Raw genomic sequence first — 18,961 nt, forward strand, 5'->3', positions numbered from 1 at the left:
ATTGTAGTAATCGAAGGGGTATAGTATCAGCATTAAAAACAGACACAGATCAGTGGAACAGAGTACATAGACCAGAAATAAACCCAGGTATATAGAGGTCAACCAGTTTTAAACAAAGGTACTGAATGGGGAAAAGATAGTCCCTTCATTAAATTGTCTTGGAAAACTGGATGTTCATATGCAAAAGAATGAAATTGGATCCTTAACTTAAACTGTGCACAAAAATAAACTTGAAATTTATTTTTGGATTAAAGACAAATGTAAAACCAAACTGTAAAACTCCTAGAAGGAAACTTATAGGAAAAGTTTCTTGAGATTGATTTTATCAATGATTCTTTGGATCTGACACCAAAAGCATAGGCAACAAAAGTAAAAATAAAGCAGGACGGCTGCTGCTGATGCTAAGTCACTTCAGTCGTGTCCGACTCTGTGCTACCCCATAGACGGCCTCCTACCAGGCTCCTCTGTCCCTAGGATTCTCCAGGCGAGAACACTGGAGTGGGTTGCCATTTCCTTCTCCAATGAAAATGAAAAGTGGAAGTGAAGTCGCTCAGTCGTGTCCGACTCTTATGACCTCATGGACTGCAGCCTACCAGGCTCCTCCGTCCATGGGATTTTCCAGGCAAGAGTACTGGAATGGGGTGCCATTGCCTTCTCCAAAAGCAGGAAGGACTACATTAAATTAAACTGTTTCTTTGTAGCAAGAGAGACAATTAGTTAAATGAAAAGTAGCCTACAGAATGGGAGAAAATATTTGTAAACATTTTTAAAAGGGATTAATATCCAAAATATATAAGGAACTCATACAACTGACACAATAAAAACATTTAAATCTTAAAATGGGCCATTTTTCTAAAGAAGCTATATGGCCATTGGGTATATGAAAAGATCCTTCACATCACTAATCATCAGGGAAATGCAAATCAAAATCACAATTAGTTATCATTTCACACCTGTTAGGATGGCTGTTATCAAAAAGTCAAAAGACAATAGAGATTGATGAGGATGTGAATACACTGGAAACTTGTAGGTGGGAATACAAAATGCTGCTGGTGCTATGGAAAACAATATGGAGGGAGGTCTCCTCAAAAAATTAAAAATATAACTACTATATGATTCAGCTACCCCACTTCTGGGTATTTATCTATGATAACTGAAATCAGAATCTCCAAGACATATTAGTACTCCCATGTTTATAGCAGTACTATTTACAGTAGCCAAGATATGGAACCAACCTAAGTGTTAATTAACGGACAAATAAAGAAAACATACAATGGAATGCTGTTCAGCCTTAAATGAGGAGAATGTTCTGCAACATGCAACAACATGGATTAACCTGGGGGACATTATGCTAAATGAAATAAGCCAGTCACAGAAAGACAAATACTGTGTGATTCCACTTATATGTGATATCTAAAATAATCAAATTCATATAATCAAACAGTGCAATGATTTCCACGGGTGAGGAAAATGGGAAAGTAGGGAGTTCTAAATTAGCAGGCATAAAGTTTTAAGTAAGAAAGATGAGTAAATGATAGAGATCTGCTATACGACATTCTACCCATAGTCAGCAGTACTCTTTAAATGCACTTTAAAATTATTAAAAGGGTAGATCTCATACTAAGAGTACTTACCAAAATATAATAAAATTAATGAAGTTTAAAAAAGACATAAAATGAAGCATCAACTCAAAAAGAGAAAGATAAGCTCAACAAAGAACACCCAAAGAAAGTAGAAGGAAGGAAAGAATAAAGTACAGCTATTAATTAAAGGTGAAAGAGGAGAGTGAAAAAATCTGGCTTAAAACTCAACATTCAGAAAACTAAGATCATGGCATCCAGTCATCACTTCATGGCAAATAGATGGGGAAACAGTGGCTGACTTTTATTTTTCTGGGCTCCAAAGTCACTGTAGATGGTGATTGCAGCCATGAAATTAAAAGATGCTTACTCCTTGGAAGAAAAGTTATGACCAACCTAGATAGCATATTAAAAAGCAGAGACATACTTTGTCAATAAAGGTCCATCTAGTCAAAGCTATGGTTTTTCCAGTAGTCATGTATGGATGTGAGAGTTGGACTATAAAGGAAGCTGAGTGCCAAATAATTGATGCTTTTGAACTGTGGTACTGGAGAAGACTCTTGAGAGTCCCTTGGACTGAAAGGAGATCAAACCAGTCTGTCCTAAAGGAAATCAGTCCTGAATATTCATTGAAAGGACTGATGCTGAACCTGAAACTCCAATACTTTGGCCACCTGATGGGAAGAACTGACTCACTGGAAAAGACCGTGATGGTGGGAAAGACTGAAGGCAGGAGGAGGAAGGGACAACAGAGGATGAGATGGTTGGATGGCATCACCAACTCAATGGACATGAGTTTTGCAAGCTCTGGGAGTTGGTGATGGACAGGGAAGCCTGGCAGTGCTGCAGTCCATGGGGGTTGCAAAGAGTCTGACACGACTGAACCACTGAACTTGGTTAGTGTTGGATAGTGGATAATGATAGTGGATAGTGATAGACTGATTATCCATACTTGGATAGTGATGTTCAATGTATGTGTGCTCAGTAATGTCAGACTCTTTGCGACCCCATAGACTGTAGCCTGCCAGGCTCCTCTGTCCATGGAATTTTCCAAGCAAGAATACTGGAGTGGGTTACCATTTCCTACTCTAGGGGATCTTCCCAACCCAAGGATCGATTCTCCGTCTCTTGCATCTCTTTTGTCTCCTGCACTGGCAGCAGATTGTTTACCACTGAGCCACCTAGGAAGCCCCAGTGGTGGTCTACTAATTTATCAATATAGTATATGCAAGTCTTTTTCTAAAAATAGGTTTGTATTTCAAAGTAAGTTACTAATAATTAGTTTTACTTATATTTTACCTATATTAATTATTTTAATATACACATAACTTATTATTAAAGCTGGCAGTTAGGAACTTATATAATTCTAATGTCTTGAATTAATAGTAAATAAAATCACTTGAATTAATAATAAAAGGCAAAACTACATAAGCAAAATATTCCTTTAATTTTTAAAAAATTTCACATTTTCATATGGTGAAATATTTTGCTACCTTTAGTTTTCTTCAGAATTAGAAAGGGATCAATTCTACACTGTATACACCATATACCCAAGAGGCAATACTACCTAGTGGATAAGATTGCAGAATTAGGGAACTGCCTGACTTTAAATCCCAACTATATCATGTACTAGCTGTGGGACCTTGAACAAATAACTTGACTTTCCTTGGCTTTCATTTTCTCTCTAAAAATGGTCACACTGAGGTTGTCGGGAAGGCTATATGAGTGGTGTGCATTGAATAGTATCTGGCCCAGAATCCGCAATGGGTAAGATTTACCTCTTATTATGGTGGCTTAGCAGTAAAGAAGCTGCCTGTGATGCAGGAGATGCAGGTTCAATCCCTAGGTCAGGAAGATCCCCTGGAAAAGGAAATAGCAACCCACTCTAGCATTCTTGCCTGGGAAATCCCATGGGCAGAGGAGCGTGGCGGGCTACAGTCCATGGGGTCGCAAAGAGTCAGACACGACTTAGCGGCTAAACAACAACAACAACAACGGCAAAAGTACTGGGTATCTATTAGATGCATACTGAGGAGTAGTGGAATAGATATTATAGTTAACCTGTACCCCTTTTCTGCTCCATCATACTTTCCTTATTTTTAATTTGGGAGCATTTTATGACCAGAATGACTGAGGCTTCTGTTTTCTTCCTTTGTCTCTGGGTGGGTGGAAACACGACACGTTCAACGTTTACAGGGAAGAGGTGCGCAAACAAAGTATAAAAGAGCTACTTCTCGGATTTTGGCCTGAGCTTTCTCTCCTTATCCCCTGAAATCTTTATTCTGTTATTTTCCTCTTATTTTCTAGGTTAAATGCACTTACGGAAAAAGGAAAATTTGATAGTAAGATAATAGAATGTTGTAATATGGCAATGGATTCCTCAGTGGAAAACAACATGTATATAAACAAAGTGTGGGTTCAATGTGAGAATGAAAGTTGTTTGAAATGGAGACTGTTATCAAATGAGGATAAAGCCAAAGTCAATCACAGTGAACCATGGTACTGCTTCATGAACACTGACTCAAAGTACAATAAGTGCTCTGTTTCTGAAGAAGACTTTCCTGAAGAGTCTCAGCTTCATCAAAGTGGATATAAGATCGTCTATTCACAGCTGCCTCTTGGAAGCCTGGTTTTGGTAAAATTAAAGAATTGGCCAAGGTAAGATTTTTGTTGGTGTTTTCTAATAAACTTTTGAGGTATAGTCTTGCTAAGTTTATTAACTTTCAAAACTTTTCAAACAATCAACTTCTCTGTTGTTGTCTAACTTATTTATTGTTTTCTGATCTCACTGTTATTCTTTCCCTGACTTGTTTGGGTTTAATTCTTCTTTGTCTAGTTTCTTAAATTGGAGACTTAGATAACTGATTCATATCTTTTTTTCTTCCAGATATGGGCAATTAAAGCTATAAATTTCTCTTTAAGCACTGCTTTAGTTATATCCCACAAATTTTAATATGCTTTGTTTTATTACAATTCAGTTTGTGATTTTTTTCTTTGAAATGAGTTATTAGAATTGTGTTTTTAAATGACCAAATACGGGATTTAAAAAATATTGTTATTGAGTTCTAATTTAAATCTCTTGTAGTCTGTTTCACTGAATCTTGTTTTATGGCCCAATGTGGCCTATCTTGAAAAAAATTTACATTCTTTAATTATTGCCTAGATGCTTAAAAGATCTTTTTTCTTCTGATTTTTGTACATTTACTATTTTATAGCTCCATGTTTCCCATTCTGGGTTGATTTCTCTAGTATGCAATGGGCATTTTCAGTGTGCAGTTTCAAGTCTTTTCATCTCGATTACGTTTTTCTTAAATTATAACTAGTTTATTCAGTTTCATTGCTTTGATTGTATGTTTGGATCCCTGTAGTACTGATGGTGAATCTTCTCTGGTGAGCTTTGGTATTACTTTTTCTTCAGGAGTTTTCATCTTTGAAATTTATGTATTTTCCCTTTCCATATGTTATTTTTCTGAAGGAGTTACCAGTTCTTGTGTTCTTCTAGTTCAGTCTTTATTGAAAAATTTAAAATTTCTTTCAAGAGTTTTGCCCCTTCTCTTTTCAAATCTTCCTTTTCTCCTATCACTTTGTTTTCATTTGTATTCAGTGATTCGCCATGAAAAATGTTAGATGTTTGCTTTCCTACGGAGACTGTGATGGGCTCATCTAACACACAACACAGAACACACACAAGAGGTCTCCAAGGCAACACCGAGAAGCGCGCTCCTACTCTATCACTTCCTGTTACGGACCGGATTGTGGTTCCCCCTAAAGGCCGTGTGCTAAATCCCTAACCTCGGAATGAGACTGTATTTGGAATGAGAGCCTTTAAAGAGGTGGTTAAGTTAAAAGAGGCCCTCATCCAATCTGACTGGTGTTCCTGTAAGAAGAGAAACTTCAAGTACACAGTAGACAACCAGGGCCGTGTGCAGAGCACAGCCCTTGAGAAGACAGCATCTGCAACCCTGGGAGAGGCCTCCAGGAAAACCAGCCCAGCTGATACCTTGATCTGCGACTTCTGGCCTTTAAGACTGTGGGAGAATAAATTTCTGTTTGTAAGCTACCCAGTCTGTGATAATTTTCTATGGCAGCCTTAGCAAACCAATATACTTAATATCTTTCCAGATGTGGAAGTCTCTCAAATATGTACCTTTTGTTACTGAGAGTTTTTCTAGGGATCAAATGTGAAATATTGTTTAAAAATACATGTATGTTAATTGATATGTGCATATATTAATTGATAGATATATAGTTTATACATATATAATTGTTGTTGTTGTTTAGTTGTTAAGTCGTGTCCAACTCTTTGTGACCCCATGGATTGTAGCCTGCCAGAGTCCTATGTCCATGGGATTTTCCAGTCAACAATACTGAAGTGGGTTGCCATTTCATTCTCTAGGGGATCTTCCTGACCCAGAGACTGAATCTGCATCTCTTGCATTGGCGGGCAAGTTTTTTTTACCACTAAGTCACAAGGGAATCCCATGTAATAATAGGATGGTCTTTAAGAGGAGCTAGAGTTATGTAAGAACAAATGTTTTTAAAGGTGTGAATATGAGCACTTATTTTTGAAGTTACTTATGAAGGTATTTGTAGTCCCATGCTATTTTTCATATCTCTAACATTTTGAAAGCAGAGCATTTATATTTACTAATGGAAATTCTGAAGGTTCAGTAATTCTAATTCAAGAAATGGATTTGAATCTTGTCACTATGTCTGAAATATTACATTAGAAATTTGATTAGGAATTTCTTTTGCAGTTTTGTGCTTATAACTGAGGGTTAGAGTTTGAAATACGAATGAAGCATGTTTTACTCCAGTCCCTAAATTACCTCTAATCTGTGATTAAGACCATCAAAATGCTGCAAAATACAGCTATACCCACCTTCTTGCTTACTGGAAAGAGTAAAATACATTTTGCTATGCAGTCACATAAATTCTTCTTTATAAACTAACTACAAATGAACACAGACTTAAAGTACAGACTAGGAAACTCAAATCTATTGCTTTATTGCTTATTCAGTACCACAAATACATAGAAAGATGGTAACAGGATAAATTGCAGTCAGTTCGGTTCAGTTCAGTTCAGTCGCTCAGTCATGTCCGACTCTCTGTGACCCCATGAATCGCAGCACGCCAGGCCTCCCTGTCCATCACCAACTCCTGGAGTTCACTCAGACTCACGTCCATTGAGTCAGTGATGCCATCCAGCCATCTCATCCTCTGTCGTCCCCTTCTCCTCCTGCCCCCAATCCCTCCCAGCATCAGAGTCTTTTCCAGTGAGTCAGCTCTTTGCATGAGGTGGCCAAAGTACTGGAGTTTCAGCTTTAGCATCATTCCTTCCAAAGAAATCCCAGGGCTGATCTCCTTCAGAATGGACTGGTTGGATCTCCTTGCAGTCCAAGGGACTCTCAAGAGTCTTCTCCAACACCACAGTTCAAAAGCATCAATTCTTCGGCGCTCAGCCTTCTTCACAATCCAACTCTCACATCCATACATGACTACAGGAAAAACCATAGCCTTGACTAGATGAACCTTTGTTTGCAAAGTAATGTCTCTGCTTTTGAATATGCTATCTAGGTTGGTCATAACTTTCCTTCCAAGGAGTAAGCGTCTTTTAATTTCATGGCTGTAGTCACCATCTGCAGTGATTTTGGAGCCCAAAAAAGTAAAGTCTGACACTGTTTCCACTGTTTCCCCATCTATTTTCCATGAAGTGATGGGACCGGATGCCATGATCTTCGTTTTCTGAATGTTGAGCTTTAAGCCAACTTTTTCAGTCTCCTCTTTCACTTTCATCAAGAGGCTTTTTAGTTCCTCTTCACATAGCCAAACATCAGTTCTTAATTAAGAAATATAGATACTGAAATTTCAAATGGGAAGACCAGTCAACTGGCTACAGAGACACTTGGCAGTGTAGCATTATGTGTGTTAATTGTTAGCCTTTGCCCTTACCCCTAACTGAAGGCTCAGAACTCAGTCTTATCAACATCTTGGAGTTACTCTTTCTCAGAATAGTTCACACTCTCCTATAAAGCTAAAAAAGCTAAAGAGAAATTGATACAGAATCAAGAAATGCCTGCTTAATCACTGTATAATAAAAGCAAATAATAGTTAGGAGAACATCACTTTCTTTGTCTGTGGTCAAGCTCCATGAAAAATCTAATGGTAATAGTCATATTTGTCGCTACATCATACAGTAACACACACTTATAAAAATACTTATGCAGTCTCTTTCCTCTGAGTTATGCCCACTTCAGCTTGAGGATGGGGCTGTCTTCACTGCTAGGAAGAGAAAGCTATAATGTTTAAGAAATCTTAGAAAGAGCAAAGAAATTAAAGGTTAAAAAGAACTTCATATCTCAGTATAGGAAAATACAATGTCAAGCAGAAGCTAGGCATTTTACACAGACGTTTTGCAAAGATTTCTCATAAATATGAAAATTAAAGAAAATATATTTGCATTCTAAATACTATGGGCTAAACAGTTCAATTCTGTCTGTAAGTTAGCAAGCCAATCCAGTGTTACTTTTTAGATATAGTGTATATTTTAGGGCTTCCCAGGTGGCGCTAGTGGTAAAGAACCTGTCTGCCAGTGCAGCAGATGTAAGAAACCTGAGTTTGATCCCAGGGTTGGGAAGATCCCCTGGAGGAGGGCACAGCAACCCACTACAGTATTCTTGCCTGGAGAGTCCCATGGACAGAGAAGCCTGGTAGGCTATAGTCCGCAGAGTCTGACAAGACTGAAGACTTAGCACACACACATGTATTCATTCATAAATGAGATCTCTATTACATCTTTTTATTAATAGTATTATAAAATATTATTTGATTACTTATTATTTGCATACTTATATACTTTTGTATGTAAATATGTGTGTGTATGTGTAGACATGAGAAATTTCCTTTTCCCATTGGTCCCTGCTGTTAGGTACAGTAAAGAGATTTCTTGGCAAATATAACAGTAAGTTAATGATGATTCCAACTCATCCATTTTGTTTCCTATAGATTAAGGATGAGCTCAAGTAAAATTTGCTATCTCCTTAAACATCCAGACTACAGTTTGAAAAATGTATTTATTTCTTCTCATTGGTTATAAATATATGGCAGCCAATATCATGCTTAAGCTTCAACTTCTGTTGCAGGCAGTAGCTATCTTAGATCATTTCCACCGGATAAGGAAAGTATAAAACATCAGTTTCTTTGTGATATATTTTCTGTTCTTTTGAAATTTCTTGTGCTGCCTAAGTTTCCCACTTCTTGCTGCAAGTGGATTTCAATACCCAATGTCTGTCTGACCTTGCTGTGTTTGTGTATTTTACCTTCCACCGCCCACAGGCTCTGAGACTGACTGTTCGTTTTCCCTTGTAATTCTGATGTCCTTCCCTTGGGTTGTTGACTCTTACTTTCCCTGTCCACCTTCCAGCCCCCACACAGCACTTCAGAATTTCTTCTTGATATGAACACGAAAAACCAGGAAGCAGAAGTGCACAGTGCACTATCAGCATCGACAGTTCTGGAACTCAGATTGAGGTCAGAGTGAGGGTGAAACTGGACATCAGCTTCTTTCTTCAGTCACAGCAAATCAGAGCAGATGATGGATGTAGCAGCTGGAGAGAAGTAATCATGTTTTCTACATCTATTGCCTCTGCTCAGCTTTCCCTACAGTTCGGTACATTCTGTTTTAGCTGAGATATGCAGACTTGGAGTCAGATAATTCCTTTGCATCACCTGAAAGTGCCCAAGTTATTTGGACATTTGATAATGCTTTTCATAATTCATCTTCAAATCAGTACTCAGTATTTTCTGTAATATATTTCAAGTAATGAACAGAAGCTTTTCTGTTGGCATCTAATTCTTTTTAGAAGTCATCTCTTTATATTTTATAGAGTAATTAAATTGAATACTCTTGGACCCAATAGATTTCACTTAAAAAATAGTATCAGAATTTGTGTCAGAAAAGTAGCAGCTCATCTAACACATAAAAACTGCCAAATATTTCTTTTTTAAAAAAAAATTTATTTATTTTAATTGGAGGCTAATTATTTTACAATATTGTATTGGTTTTGCCATACATCAACATGAATCCGCCATGGGTGTACACGTGTTCCCCATCCTGAACCCTCTTCCCACCTCCCTCCCTATACCATGCCTCTGGGTCATCCCTTCTTTCATGTGTTAAATATAAGAAATCCATTTCTGAGATTATTTTAAAGTGAATGGAGTAGGTACTGCTTATAATTTTGTATTGGGTTGGTAGTAATCCTTTTTAAAAATTCAGTGAGGTGCAAATCACCTAATATTAAACATGAACCCCTTATGTTTTATAAAGAGTTTATACAAATAGAATGTAACAATCACAGTTGAGTTACTTTTAAAATAGGTATTGATCATGTTGAAGGACCCACTTGTTCCTTGATTTCTTGTAAGTTGGGTGTCTCCATTGCAGCTGTCACTCATTCTCAGTCATTTATCTACCTGTTGAAGTCTTCTTTTGAGTGGACTCCTTCAGAAATGTAGATTTCTAAAATATGTTTAAAATATAAATTGAACTCAAGTTTATCTCTTAAGCACAGTCCAGTACGAGTTGCCAACTACCGGTAAGATGCTGTGATGTGAGCCTGGTGACCCGATGGTCCTCTTCATTTAGGTTCTGAACTCTCACTTGACTTTCCATTATCATTTCCACTTCTTCCCAAGTATTCAACTTCTTTGGATGTCAGGTTGTTGGACTTAGTTTTTCATTCTCTGTCGTGTCCGTGTGTCCTCAGTCGTGTCCGACTCTTTGCAACCCTGTTGGCTGTAGCCCACCAGGCTCCTCCGTCCATGGGATTTCCCAGGCAAGAATACTGGAGTGGGTTGCCATTTCCTTCTCCAAAGGATCTTCCCAACCTGGGGATCTAACCCACATCTCCTGCATTATAGACAGAAGATTCTTTACCACTTGAGCTATCCAAGCCCTTTCATTCTCTAGCCCTTGTTTTCTCACAATTCCAGGGGCTAGAAGTCTGAGGTCAGGGTGTCAGCAGGGTTGATTTCTTCTGAGGCTTCTCTTGGCTTGTGGGAGAGTCTCTCTTTTTGTCTTCTTGTGGTCTGTCCTCTGTGTGTGTCTAGATCCTAACCTTCTTTTTTATAAGGAAACTAGTCATGTTGGATTAGGGCCTGCCTTTTAACTTGGTTGCTAGACCCTATCTCTAAATAGAGTCACATTCTGAGATCCTGGGAGTCAGGACTTTGACATATGAATTTGGGTTGGTGAAAGGGAAAGTCAGGTCTCTCAGTCATGCCCGACTCTTTGTGACCCCGTGGACTGTAGCCCACCAGACTTCTTTGTCAGTGGGATTTTTCAGGCAAGAATACTGGAGTGGGTTGCCATATGGGTTGGTAGGATGACATAATTCAGTCCATAATGATGGTACTTTATAATATTTTAATTTGTAAAACCCCAAAATGTGTAAAGTGTATGTTTTTGGAACTTTGAAACAGCACAGTGAGGACCTAGAGTGACAGTAAGGCCTAGTTACCTGCTAGAGGCCTCATGTCTGGTACAAGGCAGAACAAGAAACTGGGCCTTCTAACTTGAACTTCACTGCCTTTCTTGCTCTGCAGTACTGCAAACTGAAGAACTTGATAATTGTACAGTTTTTGTATGCTTGGGTGTATTAGCCATGCATATTTTGAATCTTGATCTGTAAAGTTTAGTCAGATTGCTACTGTGCATCCCTTAGTCACAGGCTTCCCCAGTGGCTCAGCAGTGAAGAATCTGCCTGCAGTTCAGGAGCCACAGGAAATGTGGGTTCGATCCCTGGGTTGGGAAGATCCCTTGAAGGGAAAGGCTACACATTCCAGTATGCTTGCCTAGAGAATTCCTTGGACAGAGGAGCCTGGCGAGCTACAGTCCATGGGGTCACTAAGAATCAGATACAGTTGAAGTGACTGAGCACACACACATGCATTCCTTAATCACAGCTTGCTGATCTTCCTTCTTTATTCTCTGAGCAGTAGGTCAGAGTCTTCTGTGATTGGTAAAAAGGCTAAAACTTAGTGGATGTATATGCTGTTTTTGCCAAGTGGGAAACTGAACTGTATCAAGGAATTTCTGAAGGTTGTGTCATGAAAGAACACACCCCTAGAGATTTGTTTTTAGTGAAGGATAAATGTTATTCACAGTCTTCCCTGGTGGTTCAGGCGGTAAAGAATCCACCTGCAATGTGGGAGACATGGGTCTGATCCCTGGGTTGGGAAGATCCCCTGGAGAAGGGAATGGCTGCCCACTCTCGGATTTGCAGTATTGAGGATGTGTACCATTTGGTCACTGCCGATGGAACATATGTGGTGGGGAGGACAACTGCTGTGGTGGGAGGGTAAAAGCAGAACTGCTGCTTTTGTTTCCACTTTTCCCAAAGTTGCTACACCGTCCAGTGTCAGCACAGCCTGAGTCACCAGTCCCCTTTGGCATCCTGGTTCACAGATTGCTAGCTCTCTCCTACCAAGTCAGTGGGTTAACATTTTAGTAGTGAATCATTACAATTGGTGAGAGTTGATTCAAGCCTGCCATGAATCTGATGACTCTTTTTCTCTTAACTTTACTGTTCAGTTCAGTTCAGTCGCTCAGTCATGTCCAACTCTTTGTGACCCCATGAATCGCAGCACGCCAGGCCTCTGTCCATCACCAACTCCCGGAGTTCACTCCAACTCACATCCATCGAGTCAGTGATGCCATCCAGCCATCTCATCCTCTGTCATCCCCTTCTCCTCCTGCCCTCAATCCCTCCCAGCATCAGAGTCTTTTCCAATGAGTCAACTCTTCGCATGAGGTGGCCAAAGTACTGGAGTTTCACCTTCAGCATCATTCCTTCCAAAGAACACTCAGGACTGATCTCCTTCAGAATGGACTGGTTGGATCTCCTTGCAGTCCAAGGGACTCTCGAGAGTCTTCCCCAACACCGCAGTTCAAAAGCATCAATTCTTCAGTGCTCAGCTTTCTTCACAGTCCAACTCTCACATCCATACATGACCACTGGAAAAACCATAGCCTTGACTAGACGGACCTTTGTTGGCAAACTTTACTGTTAGCAGTGCCTCAATGTCTCTTAGCGACCCTGGAAATCATTCTTTTGTCTCATGATTCTTTCTTCTCACATCTTATGAATATCTTCAGTATGTGACTGTTTGAAAACTTTCTATATTTACAGAGATACAACTGATTACTTGTATCATTTGAATATTCTACTTAAAAGACTAAAGTATGAATATGTTTAAAATTTGTAAAAAAGTTATTAAAATTCAAAGGAGGAAGTTTGACAGATGATTGTGATAGATGTATTAATGTCTGCCCTTTTTAAAACATGAAAATAATTAAAAATATTTTCTTTTGAAAGTTGGCCAGGGATACTTTGCCCTGACCCTTTTAAAGGGAAGTATGTGACCCATGACCTGGATGGAGATGTTGAACAATATCACGTAGAATTCCTGGGTGATCCACATTCGAGAACATGGATAGATGCGGAGTTTGTCGGACATTATAGTATCACGTTAAAGGTAGGTACAGTAATGTCAAAACTTTATTCTTCTTCTACTTGTTTTTAATGATGACTATTTTCTCTCATATCCTAAAAGGTATATAGTTTTTTACTTTTATGTTTATATGAACAGAATAGTATGTACTATTTGTTTAAACTTGAATATTGGTATTTTTAAAACAGCCTTTTCAAAGAAAGTATGAATATAAAAATAGCTACGAGGTAGTTTTAAATTTTATTTCTCTAATGGCTATATAGTATAAATCAACAGAGCGCTCTCTATAATTGCCTTTTGAAACAGTTTTAAGATTATCATTCGATAATTTTTCAGTTCTCTTGAGAAAACTCTTAAGTTATAGCCCTAGCTCACAGGAAAGATTAATTATGGAATGCAACCAGATTTTTTCAAATTTCAAACAGAATATTTCATTATACTAACTCCTTCAGTATTTTTTTATTCTTTTTAAACTTTTTAAAACACAGTCTGCAATTAATAAATAGACTGAATTCTCAAGTTGATGAGAGTAAGTGAATTGAACCTATTTTCATGGGTTTGGTTTAGTTATTATAAATTAATTCAATTATCTATATCTGTATTCTAATACTGAAACTTTCCATCTGCAAACTATGCTTTCATTAGAAATCTGATTAAAAAGTAGATGTCAAAAATATGAATGCCTTTGATTCAATTTGGATGGTTCCTATTGTAGAGTGAGAAGTATATATATATTCAGATATACATATAAATGTATGTACATTTATGACATGCCATTTAGTCCACAGTATATGTAAATCTGTGGAAATTTGAGGTACTTGCTGAGGGACTTTACTGAATCTCTGACCATACTGTATCTTTGTTCCTTTCAGCTTAAAAGCAGTGGGTAGGGAAGGCTGACTCAGTAGAAATGTTTGTGTGGAATAACACCACATGCATTCCTTTTTGGTGGCTGTGAGCCAGTCATGTTGTATGAGGCACCTCTCCACTCACTTGTTGCCTGGGCACTTCTGCGGACACCCTCAGGAGACAGAGGGGAATGTTCTCCCTCTGTGCCCCTCCCCTTTTCTAAAAGACACAGAAGCCTTCCAGCTTCTCATGGAGCAGAACTTAGAGTCCCAAATGTTTGACAAGTGTGATAAAGAGCAGAGCATTCTTCAAAAATTATATTTAAACATATGTAAAAAATCAAAGTGTAGACAGAAAACAACAAAATTCTGTAAAACAGCTAACCTTCCTTTAAAAAATGAATAAATTTTTAAAAAATCAATGTGTATTTTTAGTTGTCTGAACTAGCGTTACTCTCAGGATTTGAGTTCTGTCAGGATAAATTTAAGTAGTCGGATTCCAGTGAGCATACCATTGGTCCCTGGGACAAGGAAAAAATCTGCTGCAAAACAAAACTAAACTCAAGAATAAGAACCCATAATAAGGTCTGAAAACATTAAAGCAAACTTAAAAAATTTTGCAAATACCAGGAATTCAGGGTGCTTAAATTAAACAGGTTCCTAAAGCAAGAATGAGGACAGAAAAAAATAAAGCATTTGTTTCATGTCTCTGGTGCCTGGGTGAATAACTCCCTGGGTACCCATGGACTCTGGGAAGGCTCTTGCCTCTGCTGTGATTCACAGTACCTACCTATAGGCTCTTATCTCTTACTCTCTTCTTGTTTGTGTCTTCTTCTTCCTGTCCTTTCTTGGAGCTGATAAAATGAGAATGCCTTCTTCTGTGAGTCTCTTCTTTCAAGACTGAAATTTTAGTTTCCCTTTACCTCAGTTGGCACATGCCCGGCTGTCCTGATGTGCTCAGATCCCCTACTCCTGGCTACCTAAGGATCTCCACTTGCCAGAAAGGAGACTCACAGATGATTGACACCTCATTATTCCAATGAAAAATCAGGGAGCAGAAAGGAAAGAGGTCAGCTCAGGAAATGCTGACAACCATGATAGGAAAATGGTCAAAAGTCATCCATATAAGAAATCATTTCAAAATGAATAACATCAAACTACGTAATACCCAGGGGTGACTGAGATATCCCTGTCCCTTGGAGATGGAGATAGTACTGACTGCAACCTGCACTTCAGTTGCCTAGACTTGCCAGGAATTTAATGCATTATGTCCTCTCTTCACTGGGGCTCCTTCCTCCCCAGATACTGTGTCTGCACTGTACTCCATCGATCCAGATACTAAATTCACACTTGTGCCCCCATAAAAATATCACTCACATGAAAATAACATGTATTAAACAATATAGACCTTCTTCAGGATTTTTGTAGAAGAGATGGAGAATGGTTGCACATTACACTTACCATCTCAGCTCCTTTTCTAAAAGCAGACAAACAATGATAAGCATGTATAGCTCTCACTGCTCAAATTGACTACATCTTACTTCATATATTATTTCAACATTAATTTCTCCTTATTTGTATCAGCTTAGTTTAACAAGTGATTAAATACTATTTCAGAGTTTTCACTGACTGTGGATTATATCTATTTTGTGTGTGTTTTATGGTGGGAGAGTCTCTTCTAGAAAGACAGTATATGCATTTATGAGAAAATAGAATATTTTTTCATTTTAGATTCTGAAAATGTTAACTATTCTCCTTTACTTCATGTTTGTCTAGGCTTTTGCTTTTTTTTTTTTTTTTTTGGTAGTCACTAGAAAGTTGTTACGTTTATGGGACCACTGACATTAATTTCATTGTTGAAAGCACAACAGAGCTCTGTTGCTGTGAATGAATATGTATATGAATGTACGGTTGATAAACTTTTCCCCATTAAATAAAATTACTCATCGATATACTGCAATATATTTTAGAAAAAAAGTTGAAGGCCATATTTAGATTCTGTATTTGTAACTTATGTTAGTTTAGTCATACATTTTATTTTTTAACTTACTAGAAAATCAGTAAAGATAGGTGAAATCCCCTTCCCCCTTTTTAAAAAAACATTGATTCCCTTATGGTATATATGCAGAATACATGTCACTCTGGTAATTACTCAGAGAATATAGACATGACATGTGCTAGATAACTATTAGAGTTAATGCATGGAGTACAATTCATTCCCCAATTAGCACAAATGTTTTTTCTTTTATATTTAGTAGGTCCATGTCTGCAGAACCTACTACTTGCAAATTTATTCTTTTGCTCGATAGACTACATGACTTAGTTTAGCATTTCTTAAGCCTGGCTTTGCATTAGAAGGCTTTATAAAGTGATAACAACAACAAAAATAACAGCAAAACACAGCAGTGCTAGCACTGTGTTCTACTGGATCACTTAAATTAGAAGGTCTTGGATTAAGGCCAGGTCCCTCAGATGAATCTGATGTGCGTTTCAGAGGGAGACAGAGAGAGAGAGAAGCACTAAGTTTTCTCAACTTGAGGCATCAGAGTTTTGTTGGTTTATTTCTGTGTGCACGCTTAGTCATTCAGTCGTGTCTGACTCTTTGCGACTCCATGGACTATGGCCCTTCAGGCTCCTCTGTCCGTGGGATTTTCCAAGCAAGAATATTGGAGTGGGTTGCCATTTCTTCCTCCAGGAGATCTTCTTGACTTAGGGATCAAACCTGCATCTCCTACTTCTGCATTGGCTGGTTTCTTTACCCCTGAGCCACCTGAGAAGTCCTTGGTTTATCTCTGCTAGTGCAGTGATATAACTGTGGTCATGGCTCACTGTTTCAGGACGCCTTTCTCCTACTTCGTTTGTTAGTCTTTCACTTTGGTTTTCCTGGAGATGATGCCGACTGCCATAGCCTCACATGTCTAACCCAGAAATCAGAGTTTTTCTGAACAAAGCTTTAAGTCATACTGGTTATTCAACACTATACATAATTTATAGATATTGCTGATAAAACTGATGTATAATTTAAATGTAATATTTATAGCATGTTTTAGTTGATCATCTATCTTATAGGTTATTACTGGACATAAATAATGTACTCTAACCATGCCTGTTTGTTTTTTTTTTTTTATTTTTAAACTTTACAATATTGTATTAGTTTTGCCAAATATCGAAATGAATCTGCCACAGGTATACATGTGTTCCCCATCCTGAACCCTCCTCCCTCCCCATACCATCCCTCTGGGTCATTCCAGTGCACCAGCCCCAAGCATCCAGTATCGTGCATCGAACCTGGACTGGCAACTCGTTTCATACATGATATTATACATGTTTCAATGCCATTCTCCCAAATCTTCCCACCCTCTCCCTCTCAACAGAGTCCATAAGACTGTTCTATACATCAGTGTCTCTTTTTGCTGTCTCGTACACAGGGTTATTGTTACCATTTTTCTAAATTCCATATATATGCATTAGTATACTGTATTGGTGTTTTTCTTTCTGGCTTACTTCATTCTGTATAACAGGCTCCAGTTTCATCCACCTCATTAGAACTGATTCAAATGTATTCTTTTTAATGGCTGAGTAATACTCCATTGTGTATATGTGTCATAGCTTTCTTATCCATTCTTCTGCTGATGGACATCTAGGTTGCTTCCACGTCCTGGCTATTATAAACAGTGCAATGCCTGTTTGGATTACACTTTTCTAGTTCTTTATACTGCCAAGAAAATTAAGTATTGCACTCCTGGTGCTGGGAGGCTCTTGTGGTAAAATTTAACTTTTTTCGTCCATGATGTGAGTGGATTTTTTTTGGCTATGTATTTCAACAGTCTGCTGTCTTCTCTGTGGAGGATATACCTGTAGATGTGCAAGCACTTCTTTGGGTATTAGATGCCATTTGGTAGTGTGGAGCTGCCTGTGTTTTGCAGGGAAATGAAAAGGGAGCAATGTGGTATTGCTAAACATGTGCTCCACAACTCCTAGAATTTTGCTTCCTGATTGGGGTGGTCATTAATACTGTTTACCAAAGTGTTCCAGGTTTCTGCCTCCCTGTTATAAAGTAGAGATGCATGTCTGATACTCTTGTGCAGGGTGAGGCCAAAGAGTTATGAGTGAGTGAGGAATATCTGAGCATATGATTGTGTCCAGTGCAACATCCTGTAGACTTCTGTCTTGTGGCTCCATGACTGATAATGTTTGAAATTTTGGTTTGCTGCTCTCTCAGCCTGGATCCCTGGACTACTCTTCGCAAAGGCCTCCACTGCCAACAAATAACAGATGTGCAGTGTGAAGAAGAAATAAACTGGCCTATGTTAAGTCCCTAGGATTATTCTGACAGATAATTAATGATAGCAGAGAGGATGTTACAGTTCTTTGTAACCTGTATCTTTAGAAGAAGCATTCCTGAAGCTTCAGTACTCTTCAGAATATGGCCAGATGACTGAGGTCACATTACTCTTAATTTCTCCCAGTCTGTAAATAGAAATAACACAACCTATAGTAATTTAGGGGCTTCACCAATGACTCAGTGGTAAAGAATCCACCTGCAGTGAAGGAGCTGCAGGAAATGCGAGTTTGATCCCTGCGTTGGGAAGATCCCCAGGTGGAGAGCTTGGCCACCCACTCCATTATTCTTGCCTGGAGAATCCCATGGACAGAAGAGGCTAGTGGGCTACAGTTCATAGGGTTGCAAAGAGTCAGTCACAGCCGTAGCAACTTAGCACGTATGGTAATTTATCAAATACTTTGGTTTCTTTCCTGTATTATGATAAACATATGGATAGAAATTACCACCAGTGATGATACACTGAATGTAAATTTGGTCCAGTAAATGTCCCCCAGTGGAGGGCTCTGATTGTCAGCATGTACTGCAGTGACTCCAAAAACCAAACAGGCCCATGAATAGCAGTTATGGATCTGAATCCATACCGTAGGTCAGGGACTGGGTGGATCCTTGTATAATAATATAATGCAATAATGTATCATATGTATATGTAATACACTTAGATATACATATTATAA

General features: G+C 38.4%; 1 protein-coding gene across 1 annotated transcript in view; it reads left to right on the forward strand.

Moving 5' to 3' along the window:
• Window positions 1-3,343: 3,343 nt before the first annotated feature.
• ZCWPW2 (zinc finger CW-type and PWWP domain containing 2) overlaps window positions 3,344-18,961 on the forward strand; it is an 81,018-nt gene continuing 65,400 nt past the window's right edge. Inside the window, exons 1-3 of the mRNA XM_070360033.1 lie at window positions 3,344-3,347; window positions 3,860-4,238; window positions 12,959-13,118. Coding sequence (XP_070216134.1) covers window positions 3,344-3,347; window positions 3,860-4,238; window positions 12,959-13,118 — 543 coding nt within the window. The remainder of the gene's footprint in view (window positions 3,348-3,859; window positions 4,239-12,958; window positions 13,119-18,961) is intronic.

Source organism: Bos mutus, chromosome 22, assembly GCF_027580195.1.
Source record: "Bos mutus isolate GX-2022 chromosome 22, NWIPB_WYAK_1.1, whole genome shotgun sequence".
Classification (NCBI taxonomy): Eukaryota; Metazoa; Chordata; class Mammalia; order Artiodactyla; family Bovidae; genus Bos; species Bos mutus.